Source organism: Peromyscus californicus, unplaced genomic scaffold (assembly GCF_007827085.1).
Source record: "Peromyscus californicus insignis strain IS unplaced genomic scaffold, ASM782708v3 Scaffold_4__1_contigs__length_199733344, whole genome shotgun sequence".
Taxonomy (NCBI): Eukaryota; Metazoa; Chordata; class Mammalia; order Rodentia; family Cricetidae; genus Peromyscus; species Peromyscus californicus.
Genome location: NW_026294562.1, coordinates 100,622,657 through 100,641,484, shown reverse-complemented (window position 1 = coordinate 100,641,484; position 18,828 = coordinate 100,622,657). Strand labels below are relative to the sequence as shown.

Below are 18,828 nucleotides of genomic sequence, written 5' to 3'. Positions count from 1 at the left end.
GATTCTTTGCAGCCCGCCTTGACAGTATAAGCTTTTAAGTAATTTATGAGTCTACTCTGAAGTCTCAGAATTTTCTGTGCTACCTTAGTGTGTTGAGTGCTATTCAGAGGTGGTAAATGGAACTGCTTTTCTTCTATTCATCAATTGGATATATCTGATTTATTAACCATGCTTCTTCTCTTGGGTTCCAGGTGCATTGGAGTGACTAACTGGGATCACCAAGATGACACTCCATGCCACCCGAGCAGCCACACTCCTCGCTTGGGTAAGTAGCTTTCTTTCTTTCTTTTTTCTTTTCTTTTTTCTTTTTTTTTTTTTTCTGTACGTCTTCAGTTTCCTGTAGAACGTTCTATGAGCCAGGGCTCTGCAAAGTCTTCTGATTTGCAGACCAGGTAATTTTTTATTTATTTATTTATTTATTTATTTTGGTTTTTCGAGACAGGGTTTCTCTGTGTAGCTTTGCGCCTTTCCTGGAACTCACTTTGGAGACCAGGCTGGCCTCGAACTCACAGAGATCCGCCTGGCTCTGCCTCCCGAGTGCTGGGATTAAAGGCGTGCGCCACCACTGCCTGGCTCCAGGTAATTTTTCATATATTGCCAAAGATACTGCTGACTGTGATAACTTGTAGCTCAATTCAGGCTTCTCTGAGGTATTCTTTTTGGTCATAGAACAAAACATTGGGACATTGTGCAAACCCACTCTCATTTGTTCTGTATACTTTTCTTTTTTTGTGTGACAGGGTCTTATTACGTAGCTAGCCTTGCCTGGCCTGGAACTTAAGAGTTCTGTCTGCCTCTGCCTCCTGAGTGCTAGGATCAAAGGTTGCACTACCACACCAGGCTGTATACTATTGTTTCTAAAGGACTGACTGTGAACCTTGATGGCCACACTGGCAGGAACTTTGGTCTTCAAAGACCTAATTTTTGAATGTCTTCCCTCTTTATTATGTTTCTGTCTGCTTCCATTGTTCTGTTTCCTCTTCTTCCTCCTTTTTAAAATGAAGGCGAATATTTTATTTGTTCCTTAGTGTGCTGCAAAGCTGTTGCTTCACTGAATTAAAATAGCAGCAGCAGATGTAGCATATTCTAAAATTAAGACAGTATTGTCCTTAACTTGACACATGCTTTCCTGCACTCCCAGTGGGAAGATCATTAAGTCTTTACCCAAATCCAGAGATAGATGCGGATGAGTTACAATATTATGTGAGACTTAGGATAACATTGTTATCCTAAAGTACAGAATTTGTATAACCACTTTTTATCATAGATACTCTCAAAAATTTTGAATACCAGAGTTTAGTCTAAATACCTAGTCTATGGTATTATAAAAGTAATGTACATTGTGTGTATCTACAACCATTAGAAAGTTAAGGGAGACTTTTTTTAGTAGTAGTATTGAGAATTTTCCATCAGTATTGCTAAGGGCTGTTTAAAGTCTTCTATCCACCATTAAGTTAAGACAACAGTGCTGAAGCAAGTCACTTTTTTTTTTTTTTTTTTTGGTTTTTCGAGACAGGGTTTCTCTGTGTAGCTTTGCGCCTTTCCTGGAACTCACTTGGTAGCCCAGGCTGGTCTCGAACTCACAGAGATCCGCCTGGCTCTGCCTCCCGAGTGCTGGGATTAAAGGCGTGCGCCACCACCGCCCGGCTTTTTTTTTTTTTTTTTTGGTTTTGCAAGTCACTTTTTACTAGCTTGAATAGGGTGCCTTGCTCAGTTCTCGTGTAATGCACATATTTCTCAATGTGCATCTTTACTCACTAGTTCATCCAGTTCTGAATGTTTGCTCAGTGTTCTTGATCAGCCAATGATTTTCATAGCAGGATTTATCATTGATGAGCCCTGGTTTTTCTGCAAATGCTTCGTTGACTTTTCCCAGTAGAGGAGAGTAGAGTTCACTGGCAGCCTTCACACTACCCAAAGCTAGTCTTGTTAGAACTGATAGAAGACTAGCTTTTTTTCAGATTTACTTAACAGGAGTGGAGAGATGGCTCAGCAGTTAAGAGCATTTGCTGCTGCTCTTGCAGAGGACCCAGGTTTGTTCCTCACCAGTCACATGGTGGCTCACAACCTTCTATAACTCTAATTTCAGGGTATCCAACTTCTTCTGACCTCCTAAGGTCATACACCTACATACAAGGAGGTAAAACACTTACGAATTAATTTTATAAAATAGCAGCTTGAAACAAGGCTTTTATTATGTGAAAAGAATGGTATAAGATACAGTAGGGTTGGAGAGAAGGCTCAATGGTAAAGAAGAAACATGAATTTCCCAGCACTCAGGAGGCAGAGGCAGGCAGATCTCTGTGAGTTCGAGGCCAGCCTGATCTACAAAGCGAGTTCCAGGAAAGGTGCAAAGCTACACAGAGAAACCCTGTCTTGAAAAACCAAAAAAAGAAGAAGAAGAAGAAGAAGAAGAAGAAGAAGAAGAAGAAGAAGAAGAAGAAGAAGAAGAAGAAACATGAGAGCCCAAGTTTTCACATATACCATGGATTGTGTGCCCATGTACACACAACACATCATATATGCAGTCACACACAGAATAAAATATATACATATATTTGATAATTAAAACTGTGTTTTAAAAATTTGCCTAGAGAGGAGGAGATGGAGAGATGGCTCACCAGTTAGAGCACTCACTGTTTTTTGCAGAGGACCAGAGTTTGATTCCCAGTACTCACACTAGGCAGCTTACAAATTGCCTATAACCCCAGGTCTAGGGGCTCTGATGCCCTCTGATCTTGGAGGATACCTGCTGAACATAAATTCATGCAGATACATATTCATACACATAATAAAAAATCTTTAAAATAATTTCCTAGAGGAAAGACTAGATGAAAAACACTTTTGTCAGTGCTGAGACTATAGTTGCATATTGAGCACTCACTAGCAAGTGCTAAACTCTAATTTGGGACCCCAGAAGCTCCCCTCCAAAAAGCTAATTTTGTCAAGGGCTATAGAGGTGTAGCTTGGTGGAGGGGCACTTGTCTACATTCACCAGGTCTTGTTTTCCATCTCTAGCACTGTTTTGAGAAAACAAGAATCGGTGGTGGCACACACCTTTAGTCCCACCACTGGAGGCAGAGGCAGGCAGATCTCTGTGAGTTTGAGGCCAGCCTGGTCTACAAAGAGAGTTCTAGGACAGGATTACACAGGGAAACCCTGTCTCAAAAAACAAAATCAAGAAAGAAAAAAAAAAAGCCCTCCCATAAAAATAAAAATCATAATGCTGAAAGTGAATGTATTAAAATGCTTTTGGTGAAAGTTTTTTTCCTTCCAAAATTTCAGTGATTTATATTTTGTTTAATTAAAATGTAGTTTGAAACTATTTTAAAGGTAGTAGGTAGTGATAAATTGTTGCAGACCTTACTAGGCAATGATTGGGTTATCCAGTAAGCTGTGTCCTCACACTGATGTCTACACTCTGGCTAGAGGTGGAAGAACCTCAACTTTGAATGGTTTCCCATCCTAGAGCAAATAACAAGAAAAAAAATTCTCATATTTATGCATGAAACTATTTCTGAATTATTACTTGATTGATGGAAGTGATGAGTCTAGATTCCTTAAATGACTTTAAGTCAGCTAATTGGTGTGATTTTTCAGTCTTGTTAGTGAACAAGCGTTCATTCCCTTTGAATGCTTTACCTAGATTGCAGGCATTTAAAAGGAGATGACTTTGGATACTTAATTCTTGGCAATCCCTCTTTTCAGCAGCTTAAAAAAGATCTTAGCCTGAAGTTTTTCAGAATCTTTCAAAAATTAAAAAAAAAAAATTAAAAAAAAAACTGACCTGTTCTGTCTAACTAGATTAAGGTTTTTTTTTTACCCCAAAAGGTAATATAAATATATGTTGCCTTTAAGCCTTCAGTGGGAGGACTAGGGGTATAGTTCAGTAAGAGGGGGTGCTTGCCTAGCATGTGGAAAGCACTGCCTTAATCCCTAGCACTAAACAGATTCATCACATCTTTTAGCCTGTGTGAATTCGGGTCCAGTCTAAAAGGTTTGTTGTTTTAAACAGACTTCCATATGGTCCAGTCTGGCCCTGAACTCACTGTGTAGCTGAGCCTGGCCTTGAAATCCTGACTTACCTTCCTGAACTTCTCCAGTGCTGAGATTAGGTGTGCACCGCCACACCTGCCTCTAAAAATTGTAATAATAATGTAAAAGTGCTTAACTGAAATAAATACTGTCCTTTCTAAAGCTGAAGGATCTTCTAAATCCTCTTAATTTTATAATGCTGTTAAGTTAACCTTTATAAAAGAAGTTTTAGCTGGGCGGTGGTGGCGCACGCCTTTAATCCCAGCACTCGGGAGGCTGAGCCAGGCGGATCTCTGTGAGTTTGAGGCCAGCCTGGGCTACCAAGTGAGTTCCAGGAGAGGCACAAAGCTACACAGAGAAACCCTGTCTCGAAAAACCAAAAAAAAAAAAAAAAAAAGTTTTATATCTGCTTCATTTTAATGTTTAAATTTTATTTTTATTATTTTTAGTTATGTGTATTGGGGGGGGCACAGGTAGTTCTGGTGCTTGCAGAGACCAGAGATGTTGGATTCTCCTAAAGCTGAAATTAGAGGTGGTTATGAGTAAGGGGGCTTTTGTTGATGATAAGGGGTGATGTAGTCTCTCTCTCTCTCTCTTTCTTTCTTCCTTCCTTCCTTTCTTTCTCTCTCTCTCTCTCTCTCTCTCTCTCTCTCTCTCTCTTTCTTTCTTTCTTTCTTTCTTTTCGAGACAAGGTTTCTCTGTGTAGCTTTGCACCTTTCCTGGAACTCACTCTGTAGCCCAGGCTGGCCTCGAACTCACAGAGATCCCCCTGCCTCTGCCTCCCGAGGCATGCGCCACCACCGCCCGGCTTCTCTCTCTTCTGTACCTGCTTTCTGTTAATTGGAGGCTTGAGACTTAGAAGGGTCTGGAAGGCTGGTCCAAAGCAGAGACTCAAGCCAGCAGGGAATGGTAGGCATCTGGTTTACTAGCCTAGCAAATCAGGTAATTTCACCTAAAAGAACCTGAAGAGCCGGGCAGTGGTGGCGCACGCCTTTAATCCCAGCACTCGGGAGGCAGAGCCAGGCGGATCTCTGTGAGTTCGAGGCCAGCCTGGGCTACCAAGTGAGTTCCAGGAGAGGCGCAAAGCTACACAGAGAAACCCTGTCTCGAAAAACCAAAAAAAAAAAAAAAAAAAAAAAAAAGAACCTGAAGAGACAGAACACAATTACATTGTTATGGGAAGGATAGAGACCAGTGGACTGAGGAGGGGAAGGAGATAGAGACCCAAGGTGAGACCACAGGATAGTCTTGAAGTTCACTGAAGAATGCAGGCCAGTTCTCTTTAACATTGGCTTTCAGCAAGTCCAGGTCTTTTCTGGGCCTAGTGAGGTAAGCTGTTTTGGGGAGCAGTTGCAGGGCCACAGTTGATTCCTTGATAGTGTCTGTCGTCTGAGTGGAAATTTGCTGGGACAGATATAGATGAAGGTAGAAGGTAAAGTTGAAGAGCTTAGGGAGATCTTTATCTTGGGTATACACTTGGAACTTCCAGGCCTGTCTCCTGGTCCTGGTGGGTGGGATGTGGAAAGCAGTCTCAAGACTAGGGCAAGAAAAGAGCCCACCCTCAGGGATAGGCAGTAGGAGGAAACCTTAAGCTATTGACTGACAGGAGGAGTACTCACTTATCAGGCAAGGGATTCCTGAGCCCTTTGACTTGTGACAGATGGATCCAAGTTGCAATTTCCTGAAGCTTACATAAACTTTGAAAAGTTGAATGCTATATTCAGCATTTTTCTGTGGGGTTTGAGGACCATCATATAAAGACCATAATATAAGTATACCTGACAAAGTAAATTTTACTTATTTTCTGTTAATTGTTTTAGGCTTAACCTTGACAAGGCTAAAGCTTGTCCTTGTAGATTTTTACTAGCATGACTACAAGCATAGTTCTGAGCACATTAAAAACTTTGATCATTTATAAGGTGGCTCACCATTGACTTGCATGTCTGAATTATCTTTAGCAGTTTATAACAAGGTGGTACCTTTTATAAGGTTAGGGTTTTATAGTTTTATACCTGTTAAGTTTGAGCCCTAAAAATTGAATTGAAGATACCTTAGCATCAAAATAAAACTTGAAACCATAAATATAGCCCACAGAGAGACTGGGAACCTTACTTTCCTGATCCTTTCATCGTGTACCTTTACAGAATATCAGTTTCTTGTATGACTCAGTTTATCCAAATAGCTCATGCTTAGCAAATTTAGCAAAGACAGAAAAGCTAGACATACATCTTCAAGTCAGTTTTTGCTAGCCTGAATGGACCTTAGGAATTCATAAGCCTTATTCATCAAATGTGTTCCTTATCTAAAAATTTTTTTAGAATCAGGCAGTCACACACCTTTAATCCCAGTACTCGGGGCAGAGGCAGACAGATCTCTAAATTTGAGACCAGTCTGGTCTACGGAGTTACTTCCAGGACAGCCAGCTACACAGAGAAACCCTGTCTTGGGTGAAACAAACAAACAAACCAGAAACAGAACAAAACAAATGTAGAAGCCTGTAGTTGAACATAGTATAGACCCACGTGGTTCGCCATGGTTAGAGGCAGCACGCTCCAGGAGGGAGCTGAGAGACAGGTGGGGAGGGAGCCAGGAGCAGAGCAAGGAAATTTAGACTTTTAGGGGGTAAGTGTTGTGTTGTTGACAAGAATTTCAATTCTAGGTGTCCCCAGGTGGACCTAGAGACTTGCCAAAGAGATGCCCAGGATCAGTGGAGGGCATCTCTCCTCTCTGTGATGGGACACCCAAAAAGGAGCTGCCTGATACCAGCACGATTTTGTGGTAGACTGTGAGCTGAGAGACAGCAGGTAGCTCCAAGTGAGACACTGAGGAGGTGAGGAGAGAGGAGAGGTTAGAGTAGGTGGAGGAGAAGCACTTGAACAAGTGGACTCTAAATTTTGGAGTTGAAAATGGTGGGTGGCAGGAGCCAGCAGAAGCAAATGATCTGAACCCAGGAGGGTCAAAATTGGCAGTTTGGTTTAGCTAGGGAGGGACAGGACCTTTTTTGGGGGGTTTAATGTCCCTCCCATGTTTCAGACACCAAGTATAAGCGATCTTGCAGAGAAACTTCAGAGCTAGACTGCTCCGTGGACAGAAAGAAAGATTTATTGGAGATCAAACTGCCAAGGTCATCTCTAGGGGTGGGGGCAGAGAGAAGAGCAAATAGCAGAAAAGCAAGTGGATTTTATATGACTGTCAGTAGGATGGAGTTCTGGACTGATACAGGCTGTCCAGAACTAGATTCCTCTGCCAGAGCCAGTTGACCTTTAGGGGAAAATTAAGGGAGGTTACTGGAGAATTAACAGTGGTTTCTGATCCACAGAAACACCTTAAGAGGTTTGCTTTTCTAGTAAATAGGAACCTTTAGGCTTGTTTGCACAGTGACAATCTTTCTGTTTAGGACAACCAGCACTGCCATTTTGGGGGGAGGGACTGTGAGGAGTGGGGGTGGGGCTTGGGACCTGACAATGAGCTGCCTGAAATGGGTGCTAGGAATTGACTTGGGTCCTCCAGAAGCATGGTCTTCTCTGTTGAGCCATCTTTTCAGCCCCTTATTACTTTAATTTTTAAAAAAATTCAGTTTATTTTTATGTGTATAGTTATTTTGCATGCCTGGTGCCTGAGGAGGCCAGAGTAGAATGTTAGATCCTTTGAGACTGGAGTTTACAGATGTTTGTAAACTGCCATGTGGATATTGGAATTGAACCCAGGTCCTCTAGAACAGCAGCTCTAACTGCTCAGCCATCCGATTCAGTACCCTACTTCTTTGTTTTAATTTAAGATAACATGTATATGAAAGATAGGGTCTTGCTGTGTAGCCCATGCTGTTCTGGAACCGCCAGTGATGCTCTTTCCTTAGCTTCCCAGGAGCTGAAATTATCACTACTTCAGAAATAGTTTTAGACATTTATTTTGTATGTGCATGAGGACCTGTGTGCAGAGTCAGATTTTTTTTTTTTTTTTACCGTGTTGGACCTGGAGGTTGAACTCAGGTCATCAGGCTTGGCAATAGGCACCTTTACCCACTGAGCCATCTCACTGGATCTTAGCCCATTGCTCTTTAAAGAGCACATTTATAAGCGATAGCTTCTAGCTAATTGCATATAGCCACATTCTGTAATTGTTAGAACAGCCTCATCTAAGCGGACTTTGTCTTTCAACCCTCTCTGTACTACAACTATAGTTCATTAGCAATCCCCATGGTAATAGAGGTAAACTGGAGTCCAAGTGCCTGTGAAATTCATTTATAGACTTCCCTATAGAAGTTAACTGTAAATGCTGTTGAATATCCTATGTACTTGAAATAGTTGTCCCGAGGTGAATTTTGTAGTGTTAAGAACTGGATGGTCATTTGAGGCCAAAGAGAAAGAACCGGCAATTGGATCAGAGTTGAGTTTTATCCTCTCCTGCTCTTTCCCTTTTTAAAAAATACTTTGTTTTTTCATTATTTCTTCCTCCTCCCCTCAGATTAAAGTGTATATTTGCAAACTTTTGTTATTTTTTACATTATTTGTTTAGTTGTGTGTCCACACATGTACAAATGGAAGTCAGAGAAGACCAGCTGAAGTCTGGTCTCCTTCACCTTGTGAGTTCTGAGGATCAAACTGAAGTCATTAGGCTTGGCAGCAGGTGTAGTTACCTGCTGAGTCATCATGCTAGACCTTGGTTTTTATATTGTATTTAGCATGCTGTGGGTCCTAGGGCCCCTAGGAGAGCTCTTATAATGGGCTATTACAGGTAAAAGCCTGATCTTTGATTTGCTTTAGGTGGCTGTGTATGGGCACATTCACTGGGTGAGTGGGTATAGATTAAAAATCTTGGCTTGGTGTAGCACACACTTGCAAACTCTCCCCCCCGCCCCCCCCCCCCAGCATCTGGGAAGTAGAAATTGGAAGATTAAACATTTTTCGACAGCCTAGTGAGACTTTATCTTAAAAAAAAAATTGTGGAATCAACCTGTGCCTCTATTGTTGTAGCCTATAACTGTAGGCACTCACAGTGAGCAGAGTGGTGCTAGCATCTGAAGCATGTTGTGAACCACATGCTTCTGGCATTGTTTTGCTTTTGTTGTTTTCAAGACAGGGTTTCTATGTAGCCCTGGCTATTCTGGAACTCTCTTTGTAGATCAGGCTGGCCTTGAACTCACAGAGATATGCCTGTCTCTGCCTCCCGAGTGCTGGGATTAAGGGCATGCGCCATGCCAACATGGCAATGGAGCAGTGGACTACTTTGTGCGTACTCTCACCAGACTCTTTCCTTTGGCTTGTAGGTGAACAGTCTGCATGTGGCTGACCCAGTGGAGACGGTGCTGCAGCTCCAGGACTGCAGCATCTTTATCAAAATTATTAACACCATGTGAGTATGAGTTCTCCAAACCCTAGCTAGTGGTGGGGACTGCCCGGAAAACCAGGTGGGGGTGGGATATTAGAAGGGTAAGTGGGTTCAAGGACTAGCACCTTGACCTTGCCTTTCTAGTTACTGAACCTCTCAGTGGGAGAAGTTTCAGTCTTGTCCTATCCAAAGACCTCCTCATTCTGGCACAGAAGGCTCTTCAGGGCCCTATGCACAATTCTAAGAGACTACCCTCAAGAACTTTCCATCTTCCTGTCTCAAAAGTAGTCTCTGTAACCCTCTTTTCATGATTCACCCCTGCCTCACTATCTCATTGTTGTATGTGTGATGTGAGTGAATGTGGATGCTCTTATGACACAGCACTCAGGCAGAGGTCAGAGGATAACTTTTAGGAGTTGTTTCTCTCCTTCCATTGTGGGTTACAGAGATTAAACTCAGGTCATCAGGCTTGTGAGTCTATTTATTCCCTTTTACTACTGAGCCTTCTCCCTGGCCCAGCTAAGTATATCTAAGTGGATAAGGGTGAGTTGGAATTCTGTGGTGTCAGGACTAGTGCTGCTGAGCAGCCCAGGACAGAGAAGCCTACTAGAATGGTTCTCTGTTAGCCTTTGAAACTTGGTGTTTGGGGGATGGGGTATCTTACAGGTGTTTAAAACCCTTACTGGTTCTGACTGGCACTTGTTTCAGTTCCTTTGAAAGAAGTCATCATTGGTCCAAATACTTCCATTTTCTTTCCTTGGCATTGACTTATGCCACTGGCTCTTCTTTTTTGTTGTAGTTGTTGTTTGAGACAGGGTTTCTCTGTTTAACCCTGGCTGTCCTAGAACTCACTCTGTAGCCCAGGTTGGCCTCAAACTCACAAGAGATCCACCTGCCTTTGCCTCCTGAGTGCTGGGATTAAAGGCGTGGGCCACCAAAGTCTCTTCTCTTTCTTTTCTTTTCTTTTTCTTTCTTTCTTTCTTTCTTTCTTTCTTTCTTTCTTTCTTTCTTTCTTTCTTTCTTTCTTTCTTTTTTTAATTATTTATTTCTTATTTTACGTGCAGTTGTGTTTTTGCCTGAGTGTGTGTCTGTGTGAGATATTGGAACTCCTGGAATTCAAATTATAGACAGTGGTGGGCTGCCATGTGGGTGCTGGGAATTGAACTCAGGACCTCTGGAAGAGCAGCCAGTGCTCTTAACCTCAGAGCCATCTCTCCAGCCCTCTTACTTCTTTTTTTATCCTCTGCCTCATGCAGGATACCAGGCTCTCATGGCCTCATTATTCTCCTTGTTCCAGTTTATTCCCATGTGGTGATCTCAAGAATATTTCTTAAATCTACTTTCTTTGCAGTTCTTCAGTGACTGTAGCTAGCAGATTGAAATCTCAATTGTTTTTTTTTTTAAATCGAGACAGGGTCCCATGTAGCTAGCCTCAACTGACTATGCAGGGAAGCATGATCTTGAATTTGTCTCCCAGGTGCTAGGATTGTAGCCATTTGTCACCATTACCTGGCTAAAATCTTTATCCTAATGGTAAAGATTATTTATTAAGCTAGATATGGTGTAGTGCTCTGTAGTTCCAGCTGCTTGGGAAGCTGAAGCAGGAGAATTGCTGGTGAGGTTGAGCAGCACAGAGGAGAATCTTTTCACCTGGGTGTGGTGGTGCACACCTGCAGAGACAGACAGGTGGATCTCTGACTTCAAGGCCTGCCTGGTCCACATGGTAGAGACCTTGTCTCACTGCCTCCCACAGAGATCTTTTCTCAGTAGCCTAGTTTAGTTCTCACTGAATTTGGTCTCTGCTTCCTCTCTGTTCTCTCGTCCCATTATTTAGATCCTGTAGAAAGCACTAAATCCTGATTTTGTTTATTGTATTGTCTGGTGCTGCTTAGCTTGTTGCTCTTGATGTTGCCTATAAACTGATAGCTAAAGGTTTCTTTGCTCAAGGGTACCTTATAGATAAGGTGATAGATCACCTATAAACCAGCAGTTTGCAGTGTCTAACAAAGTCATTAGTTTTGGAGGGCAGGAGAGGTGGTTCAGCAGTTAAAAACACTTGTTGAACAATCAAGAGCACTGGAATTCAGATCCCAGCACCATGTAACTCAGGCACCCTGCAAATACCTTTAACTTCAGCTCTGTGGAGTCCAATGCCTCCTGACTTCTGCCTGCACATAAGTGCATGCACTTACGCACATTTGTGAATATACTTACACAGGCACATATATATAATACACATAACAAACTAAAATAAATAGTAAAAAAGAAATTATTTTCTCAGCATTCATGAGGCAGAGGCAGGCAGATCTCTGTAAGTTCTACGTCAGCCTGGTCTACATGGCAAATTTCAGGCCAGCCAGGACTACCTGTGCAATTTTTACTATTTTTAAACTGTAATAGAGTGGTAGGATGAGGCATCTGTCATCATTGGTGGGTAAATCCATTAGGCTGGTAATACGTAGCCCACCATTGAATTTTACCATCACTAAAAGACAAGTGACAAGATATAATAATACCTTCTGTGTTGTAATATATATTATGGTGTATATGTGCTTTCTTTAATTCAGAATAGATAAGTTTTCTGCTTTTGAAAAATAAATTTCTAGGCTGGAGATATCTCAGCGGTTAAGAGCACTGGTTGGTTGATCTTCCAGAGGAACTGAGTTCAATAACTACCATCCATATGGTGACTTAGATGATCTGTAACTCCAGTTCCAGGGGATTTGATTCTTTTTCTGCCCTTCATGGGCACTAGTCACTCAAGGTGCATAGATACATGCAGGCAAAAGAGCATACATAAAAAAACTTTATTTTAAAGAGAAAAGATAAATTTCCTTGACTTGATAAAAGGCAATAGGTGGTCCATGTTGTCTAACTTTTCCTGGGGAGGTGTATAGAAGTGCTCAAGTCCCACAGAGAGGGTGTTGGCAACAGACTAAAAGAACATTCTACCCCAGTTTAACTTGGTGAATCTGTTTGTTGATTAGTTAGGCACAGGAGCACAGGTGACTCAGGCAGCTGCACCCGAGAGTTCACACCAGGACTGGGGACAACTCAGCAGAGCAGATCATCTTTAGGAAAGTGCCTCTTCTCCATGCTGATGCTTCTTTGCTGCTTATGTAACCTCAGGGAGGGCCTTGTTGGTGAGCTTCCTGAGTTTCTTAATTTCCTCAGCCTCATTAGCATCCCTCCTTTCTCCCAGAGGAGCATTTGTGAGGGTGCTGCCCCTCCACAGTCCAGGAGTCAGGATGTGTATCTGTTCTTGCTTTAGCCTCTCTGGGTTATTCCTGGAAGACACTTTTCAAAGGGAAATTTCAGACACCCATTTTCTCTTGTAGAGTGCTGCCTGAGTCTTAGATGCGCAGGTACAAAGATCCAGGCTAGCTTTTGCCTCCATGTCAGATACAAGATGACACGGAGCAGTTGCCTTTGGGAAAACAGACATCCTTAGTTAGGATGCTGTGGCTGTTGCCTTTCTGATAGTCCTGCTGGTGCTACTCTACATCAGAGATATTTTTCTCCAGGGAAGTAGGACATATTGTCAGGCAGAAGCTGTGTGCCGCTTGGCCTTTTTTTTTAAGTAGGAAAAGGCATTGACATTGCCTCCTGAGGAGTTTCTCTTTCATTCTTCACAGTGTAAAGCAAAAATGTTGTCCTCTCTCTTTCATAGCTTTGAGACTTGAGTAGCAAAATTTAATATAAAGGCCTGATGATTATTATTTCTTATCTTTCTCTGTCTCCTTTTCTTTTTTCCTTTTTTTTTTTTTAAGATAAGGTCTTATTATGCAGCCTTGTCTGGCCTGAAACTATGTAGATGAGGCTGGCCTTGAACTCATGGAGACCCACCTGCCTCTGCCACCCAAGGGCTGGGAGAAAAGATTTTGATTTTTTTTTTTTCTCCTTTGAGGGCCTGATATTTGTCTTACTGATGTTGACCTCTTTCCTCATTAAAAAGCCTCCCTCAGCTGTCCAGTCACCCTGGATGTACTGAGTACCTGTTAGATGCCTAACTTTGTACCAGCAGCTAGAGTGGTCAGTTAGTTGTATGTGGTGCAGTTGTGTGGCTCTCTGAGCACTGGAGGATACCTGAGAGGGTGATAGAGGTTTGATAGCTGTCATTCTAGATAACTTCCTGATAGTTTGAGACTTGAGCAGTCTAGAATGGGCTGCATTGATCTAGTACAGTGGTTCTCAACCTGTGGGTTGAGACCCCTGGGTGGGTTGGACAACCCTTTCATAGAGGTCGAAATATCAGATATCCTGCTATCAGATATTTACATTACAATTCATAACAGTAGTAGTTACAGTTGTGAAGTAGCAAAAACAATAATTTTATGGTTGGGGTCACCACGGCATGAGGGCTTGTATTAAAGGTCTCAACTTTAGGATGGTGAGAACCACTGCTCTAGGACTGGTATGCTCCATGCTGCTTTACTTGTGCTAGGGGCAGTATGAAAACAGTTTTGTGGTAAATAGGTCTAGTAGGTAATGTGTTACACACCGTTCTTTAGAAAATGTTGAAGCTGCATGATGGTGTAGGTATGTAGTCTCCAAGTATTTGAGACTCTGAGGGAAGAGGATTATCTGAGCCCATGAGTTCAAGACAGGCCTGAGAAACACAGTAAGATCTGTTTCAAAAAAATAAAACAAGGAGGAAAACAGAAAGCATCTGTATCTCTCTATATACATATATTTTAAAGATAAGGTTGGCCTTGAATTCCTAATCCTTCTCTCTCTACCTCAAATGCTGAGATTATTTTAGGTGTGAACTTCACTTTGGTTTAAACAAGTATTTTTGCAAACATTTGATTAGAGAAGCCTCTTACTTTAGGTAAATACAGTACTCTTCTCCACTGATGCAGAGGGTTACCGAATTTCCAAGTGTGGGTAGGTAGGGAAGATGACTTTTTTAGGAGTCAGTGAGATTAGCACTTCTCAAGACTGTAGGAGTCACTTAACTGCTAGCAGGCCCCAGTGCCTCTTGAATGGGAATGGGGAGGGTCCTCACCTGGAAGAAGTCTGTCACTCTTTGCCCAGGAAAGGGTGAGGTAACTTAATATGGTATAGGTGTACCTTATGCTTTACAAGGATGTCTCTAGCACTGGGTGGTTCTAGGGCCAGCCCTGCTCTCCAGAAAGTTGGCTGAGGTATGAGGATTTAGGTCTTGAGGAGTCTGGATATCTTTGACCATTAGTATTTCCAGCTACACGTAGAGATAAATGAGCTTTCTAACATAAGGTGGAGAAGCAGAGTCACCTCAGAAAACGAAGCTGTAGAGAAAGTGGCCATGCCTGGCTGTATGCCTTCCTCTCTCCCTTGTTTCCTCCTCCTGTGTGTTACAGGCTGTTAGACAGTCGTGTGGAAGCAAGGGTGTTCATCAAAACAATTACTCCTTGGTACCTCTTCTTAAAATTTGCAGCCGTTTCTTCCTCTGCCCAATGTGGAGTGTGGGAACTTTCTCCTGTTCCCTCAGAGCCTTGTGTTCACCCATTTTTACTTACGTTGGCCCTGCTTTCTCTTCCTGTGGACCTCTCCCATTCTCCGTTAGCCATGTTTCCTAGGTTTCCTGACATGTCACTGTTGAGCCACTCCAGGCTGTTTAACATGGCTTCCCATTCATCTGTGCCGCTTCCTCCCAGCTCCTTCCCACAGAGCATTCTTCTTACTGCAAATGTGTTAGCAGAGTGCCATGTTTTATGGAAGGGACCCCATGCTTCAGGTCTCCTCACCCACCACACATTTCATCAGAATAAAGTAGTGTTCTTGTATCTTCTCACTGCCTCCAGGATCAGGTCTGGCACTTTCCCAGGCCTGGGACGGACTGGGTCTGAAGGGAAGAGGGACAGTTGTAGGTAAGCAGTGAGGCAAAGATGGCTAACTACTCCTATCCTAATGCTTGCTCATTTTTGTTTGTTTTATTTCAGCCACAACACTGAAGAGGGGCAACAAGTTCTTCAGCAGCCGGTGCCAGAAAGACTAGACTTTGTTTGCAGTTTCCTACAGAGTAAGTGTCTTTCTTCACTAGTTGGGCAGCTCCAGCTCCTAGGACTTGGGAACCAGAAGACTTAGTCCTGGCTGTCTGGCAGAAAAAGGTTCAGGATCCTCTACTCTAGCAAAAAGACAAACACAGCTGTGTCCTGCTCCCTGGATCTTGAGATGTCTCCGCCACCAGCTTATGTTAAGAAAAATGTCCCTTCAGTCCCAGAGTCCATGTCAGGTCCAGTAGATCATAGGGTTGACATCCCTTGTGTTCACTTGTGTTCACCTGTTGGTCTCCCTATTTTGAAGAAACAGGAGAGAAAAAGGTTCACATTCCCCTTGTAAGAAAACTTTCCCTTGCAAGAAAAATAATTAGGTAATCGCTTAGGTAGTAGGTAAAGGGCACGGTACCGTTTTTTAGACATAGGTTCTATGTGTGTGGTATGGAGATAATTATTGCTTATCAGGTTGGGGGAAGATTAAATAAGAATGTTTGTGAAGCTGTGCGGTGGTAGCACACACCTTTAATCCCAGCATTTGGAAGGCAGAGGCAGGCGGATCTCTGAGTTTGAGGTCTACAGAGCTAGGGGGAAAAGAAAGAATGTTTGTGAAACTTGGGGCATAGAGCATGTCAGCTCCCCTCCCCGGTTATCCTTGTACCACAGAGTCTGACATTTAACATTGGGAGCTGCCTGCCATTTCTCCCTCAAGAGAATTATAGGGCAGGTGAAATTTTGTCCCTCCAGGCTGTTACTATGAAATGCTCTGGCAGAATATGGGTCTGGTGTCCTCTGTTGCTCTAATTGGACTCAGCTGTAGACGTCCTCTGCCGCCTTAGTTGGAAAGGACTCTAGGATGATCTCCTATCTCTGGCTCCTTCTGTGGTGCTAAGTAGGGGAGATGATGAGCTGGCAGGTGAGTGTAGGGTCTTGACCCAGAGCTATTGCTAATGTCCTGGCACTGTCTTCTAATACTGTCCATGGAGCCCTCGGGCTGCCCCGCGGTAGGACTGACTTCAGGTGGAAATACAAGGTAGGTGAGAGAGGACGTCAGGAATAAGGCCCTGTGTCTTGGAGTCTCCTCGGAGGCTGTACTTCTGCTTCTGAAGTTGAATTTTGAGAGTTCAGTGTTTGCTGCATGTTTGTCATTGCAGAAAATTGGAAACATCCCTTGTCTACACAATGCCTGGTGTCTGTGCAGAAAGTGATGGAGGGGTCTGAGATGGAACTGGCCAAGGTACCTGTGGGATATCAGACTTGGGTGGCAGGGATCTGAGACATCTGCAAGGCTTTTTCTGAACCTGAATGAAGGGTGCTGTTTTGGAACTCATCAGACCTGGAGGCAAGGCCGGCCAGTTAGCCCAGCCAGTTGGCTAAGCCAGAGGCCATTTTTGTCCAAGGATTCTGGGAGCCCATGATCTTTTGACAAAGAAGTTTACTTGACCAACACTGAGGCCTGTGATAGAGATTTGCAGGAACCAGCTCTCATTCAGTGTTCGTCATATTTTTCTTTCAAGCTCAGTTGACTTCATTTCCTCTGCTGGGTGTTGGTCTATAGAGGGTGGTGTCTTAAGTTTTATGCCCCTGATTCCACAAGTCCAGGAATTCAGCTGTGTAGAAGTCCTGACACCTGTCTTTTTGCACCCTGAGCATCAAGCCCTTGGATTTATTTATTATTATTATTATTATTATTATTATTATTAGTAGTAGTAGTAGTAGTAGTAGTAGTAGTATTTTTAGTTTTTTGAGACAGAGATTCTCTGTGTAGCCCTGGCTGTCCTAGAACTCACTTGTAGCCCAGGCTGGCCTCAAACTCAAGAGATCTGCCTGCCTGCCTCTGCCTCCTGAGTGCTGGGATTAAAGGTGTGCACCACCACCTCCTGGCAAGCCCTTGGATTTATTTATGAAAAAGATGTCTCCTGGAACTTTTTTTTTAAGATTTATTTTTATGCTCATTTGTGTTTTGCCTGCATGTATGTCTGTGTGAGGGTATCATATCACCTGGAACTGGAGTTACAGACAGTTTTTTTTTGTTTGTTTGTTTTTGTTTTTGTTTTTGTTTTTCGAGACAGGGTTTCTCTGTGTAGCTTTGCGCCTTTCCTGGAACTCGCTTTGGAGACCAGGCTGGCCTCGAACTCACAGAGATCCGCCTGGCTCTGCCTCCCGAGTGCTGGGATTAAAGGCGTGCGCCACCACTGCCTGGCATTACAGTTTTAAGCTGCCATGTGGTTGTTGGGAATTGAACCTTGGTCCTCTAAAAGAGCCAGTGCTCTTAACCATTGAGCCATCTTTCCTCCTGGGACTATTAAGGATGGTGATTTGGGACTGCTAATTATAGAAATTCTGAAAGAGAATAGCTCAGAATCTTCAAAATGGCTCTTGAGTGGGAGCACCAGGAAGAGATGTATCTCACTCAGTGACTGCCACTTCTTTGTTCGTCTTCTAGATGGTAATGCTGTTTTTATATCACTCCACCATGAGCTCCAGAAATCCCCGGGACTGGGAACAGTTTGAATATAGGATTCAGGTAGGCTCTTGTGCCTTCATCCCACTTGCCAGCCCAGCCTGGACTTCCCTTGCCCAGTCATTTCTCTTTAAATAAAAGTTATTATTCTCTAAAAAGTTAATGTGTGTCATGATGATAGCCATTCATTGTAAAAAAAAAAAAAAAAACAAGAAGCAGAAAATGTTGAAGTCCAAAGAAGGAAATTATATTGTCAGTAAGCTCATCCCTAGACATAACTGTAAACTTCTTAAGGGGTTAACTTTTGAGGCCTTTTTTATGTGCATGTTTTTAATTGTCCTGTTTATTTCTAGAATATGTAGAAGTTATTTCCTTTTCCTGTGTGTGTCCTCATGGCTGTACTTGCCATCCCACTCTGGTAGGGGTTATTTGCAAGAAGTCAATAAGTTACATATAAAAGCTCCCTGGTAGGGAAAGAAGAAGTAGAGCCAGTGTGTTGTGGGGCAGGCGATGTAGATTCAGCTTTACGGGGAAAAGAAAGATCCACCAAGCCCTGGGGGATTAGCACTGCTGGAGTAAGTCCTGAGCCCTCCTTTCTTTGGTGTCCACAACACCACAGTGATGCTTGTTTTCTCTTCCTGTGGCCCAGGCTGAGTTAGCTGTCATCCTGAAGTTCATGCTGGATCATGAGGATTCATTAAACCTTACTGAGGACCTAGAGAATTTCTTGGAGAAAGGTGAGTAGGACCACTTGTGAGGATCCACTCTCTCTCTCTCTGAGCAGAGGACTGCTGGGATCCTCTGACCCAATACATGGCACAGAGTTGGTATTAAGGAGTCATGTGTGATGGAAGGTGATTTCTGAGCCATGTTGCTAACACCTCAGATCATCTGGAGTGGCTCCCTACTGCCTGACAGTTGAGCAGGATTCTTGTAAGTGATCTCATCTGCATTAGGGTGATCTGGACTCCTACTTCTCACATTATTTTGTTTTGCTTTTTATTTGTTTTATTTTTATTTTAC

The 18,828-nt window shown here is 42.9% G+C and overlaps 1 protein-coding gene across 5 annotated transcripts in view; it reads left to right on the top strand.

Moving 5' to 3' along the window:
* Positions 1-18,828, top strand: part of Numa1 (nuclear mitotic apparatus protein 1) — an 86,571-nt gene that overhangs the window by 44,200 nt on the left and 23,543 nt on the right. For all 5 annotated transcript variants that reach the window (XM_052761049.1, XM_052761051.1, XM_052761047.1 and 2 more), the window contains exons 2-7: positions 192-265; positions 9,302-9,387; positions 15,288-15,367; positions 16,496-16,578; positions 17,788-17,868; positions 18,455-18,542. In XM_052761049.1, coding sequence (XP_052617009.1) covers positions 224-265; positions 9,302-9,387; positions 15,288-15,367; positions 16,496-16,578; positions 17,788-17,868; positions 18,455-18,542 — 460 coding nt within the window. In that variant the 5' untranslated portion in view covers positions 192-223. The remainder of the gene's footprint in view (positions 1-191; positions 266-9,301; positions 9,388-15,287; positions 15,368-16,495; positions 16,579-17,787; positions 17,869-18,454; positions 18,543-18,828) is intronic.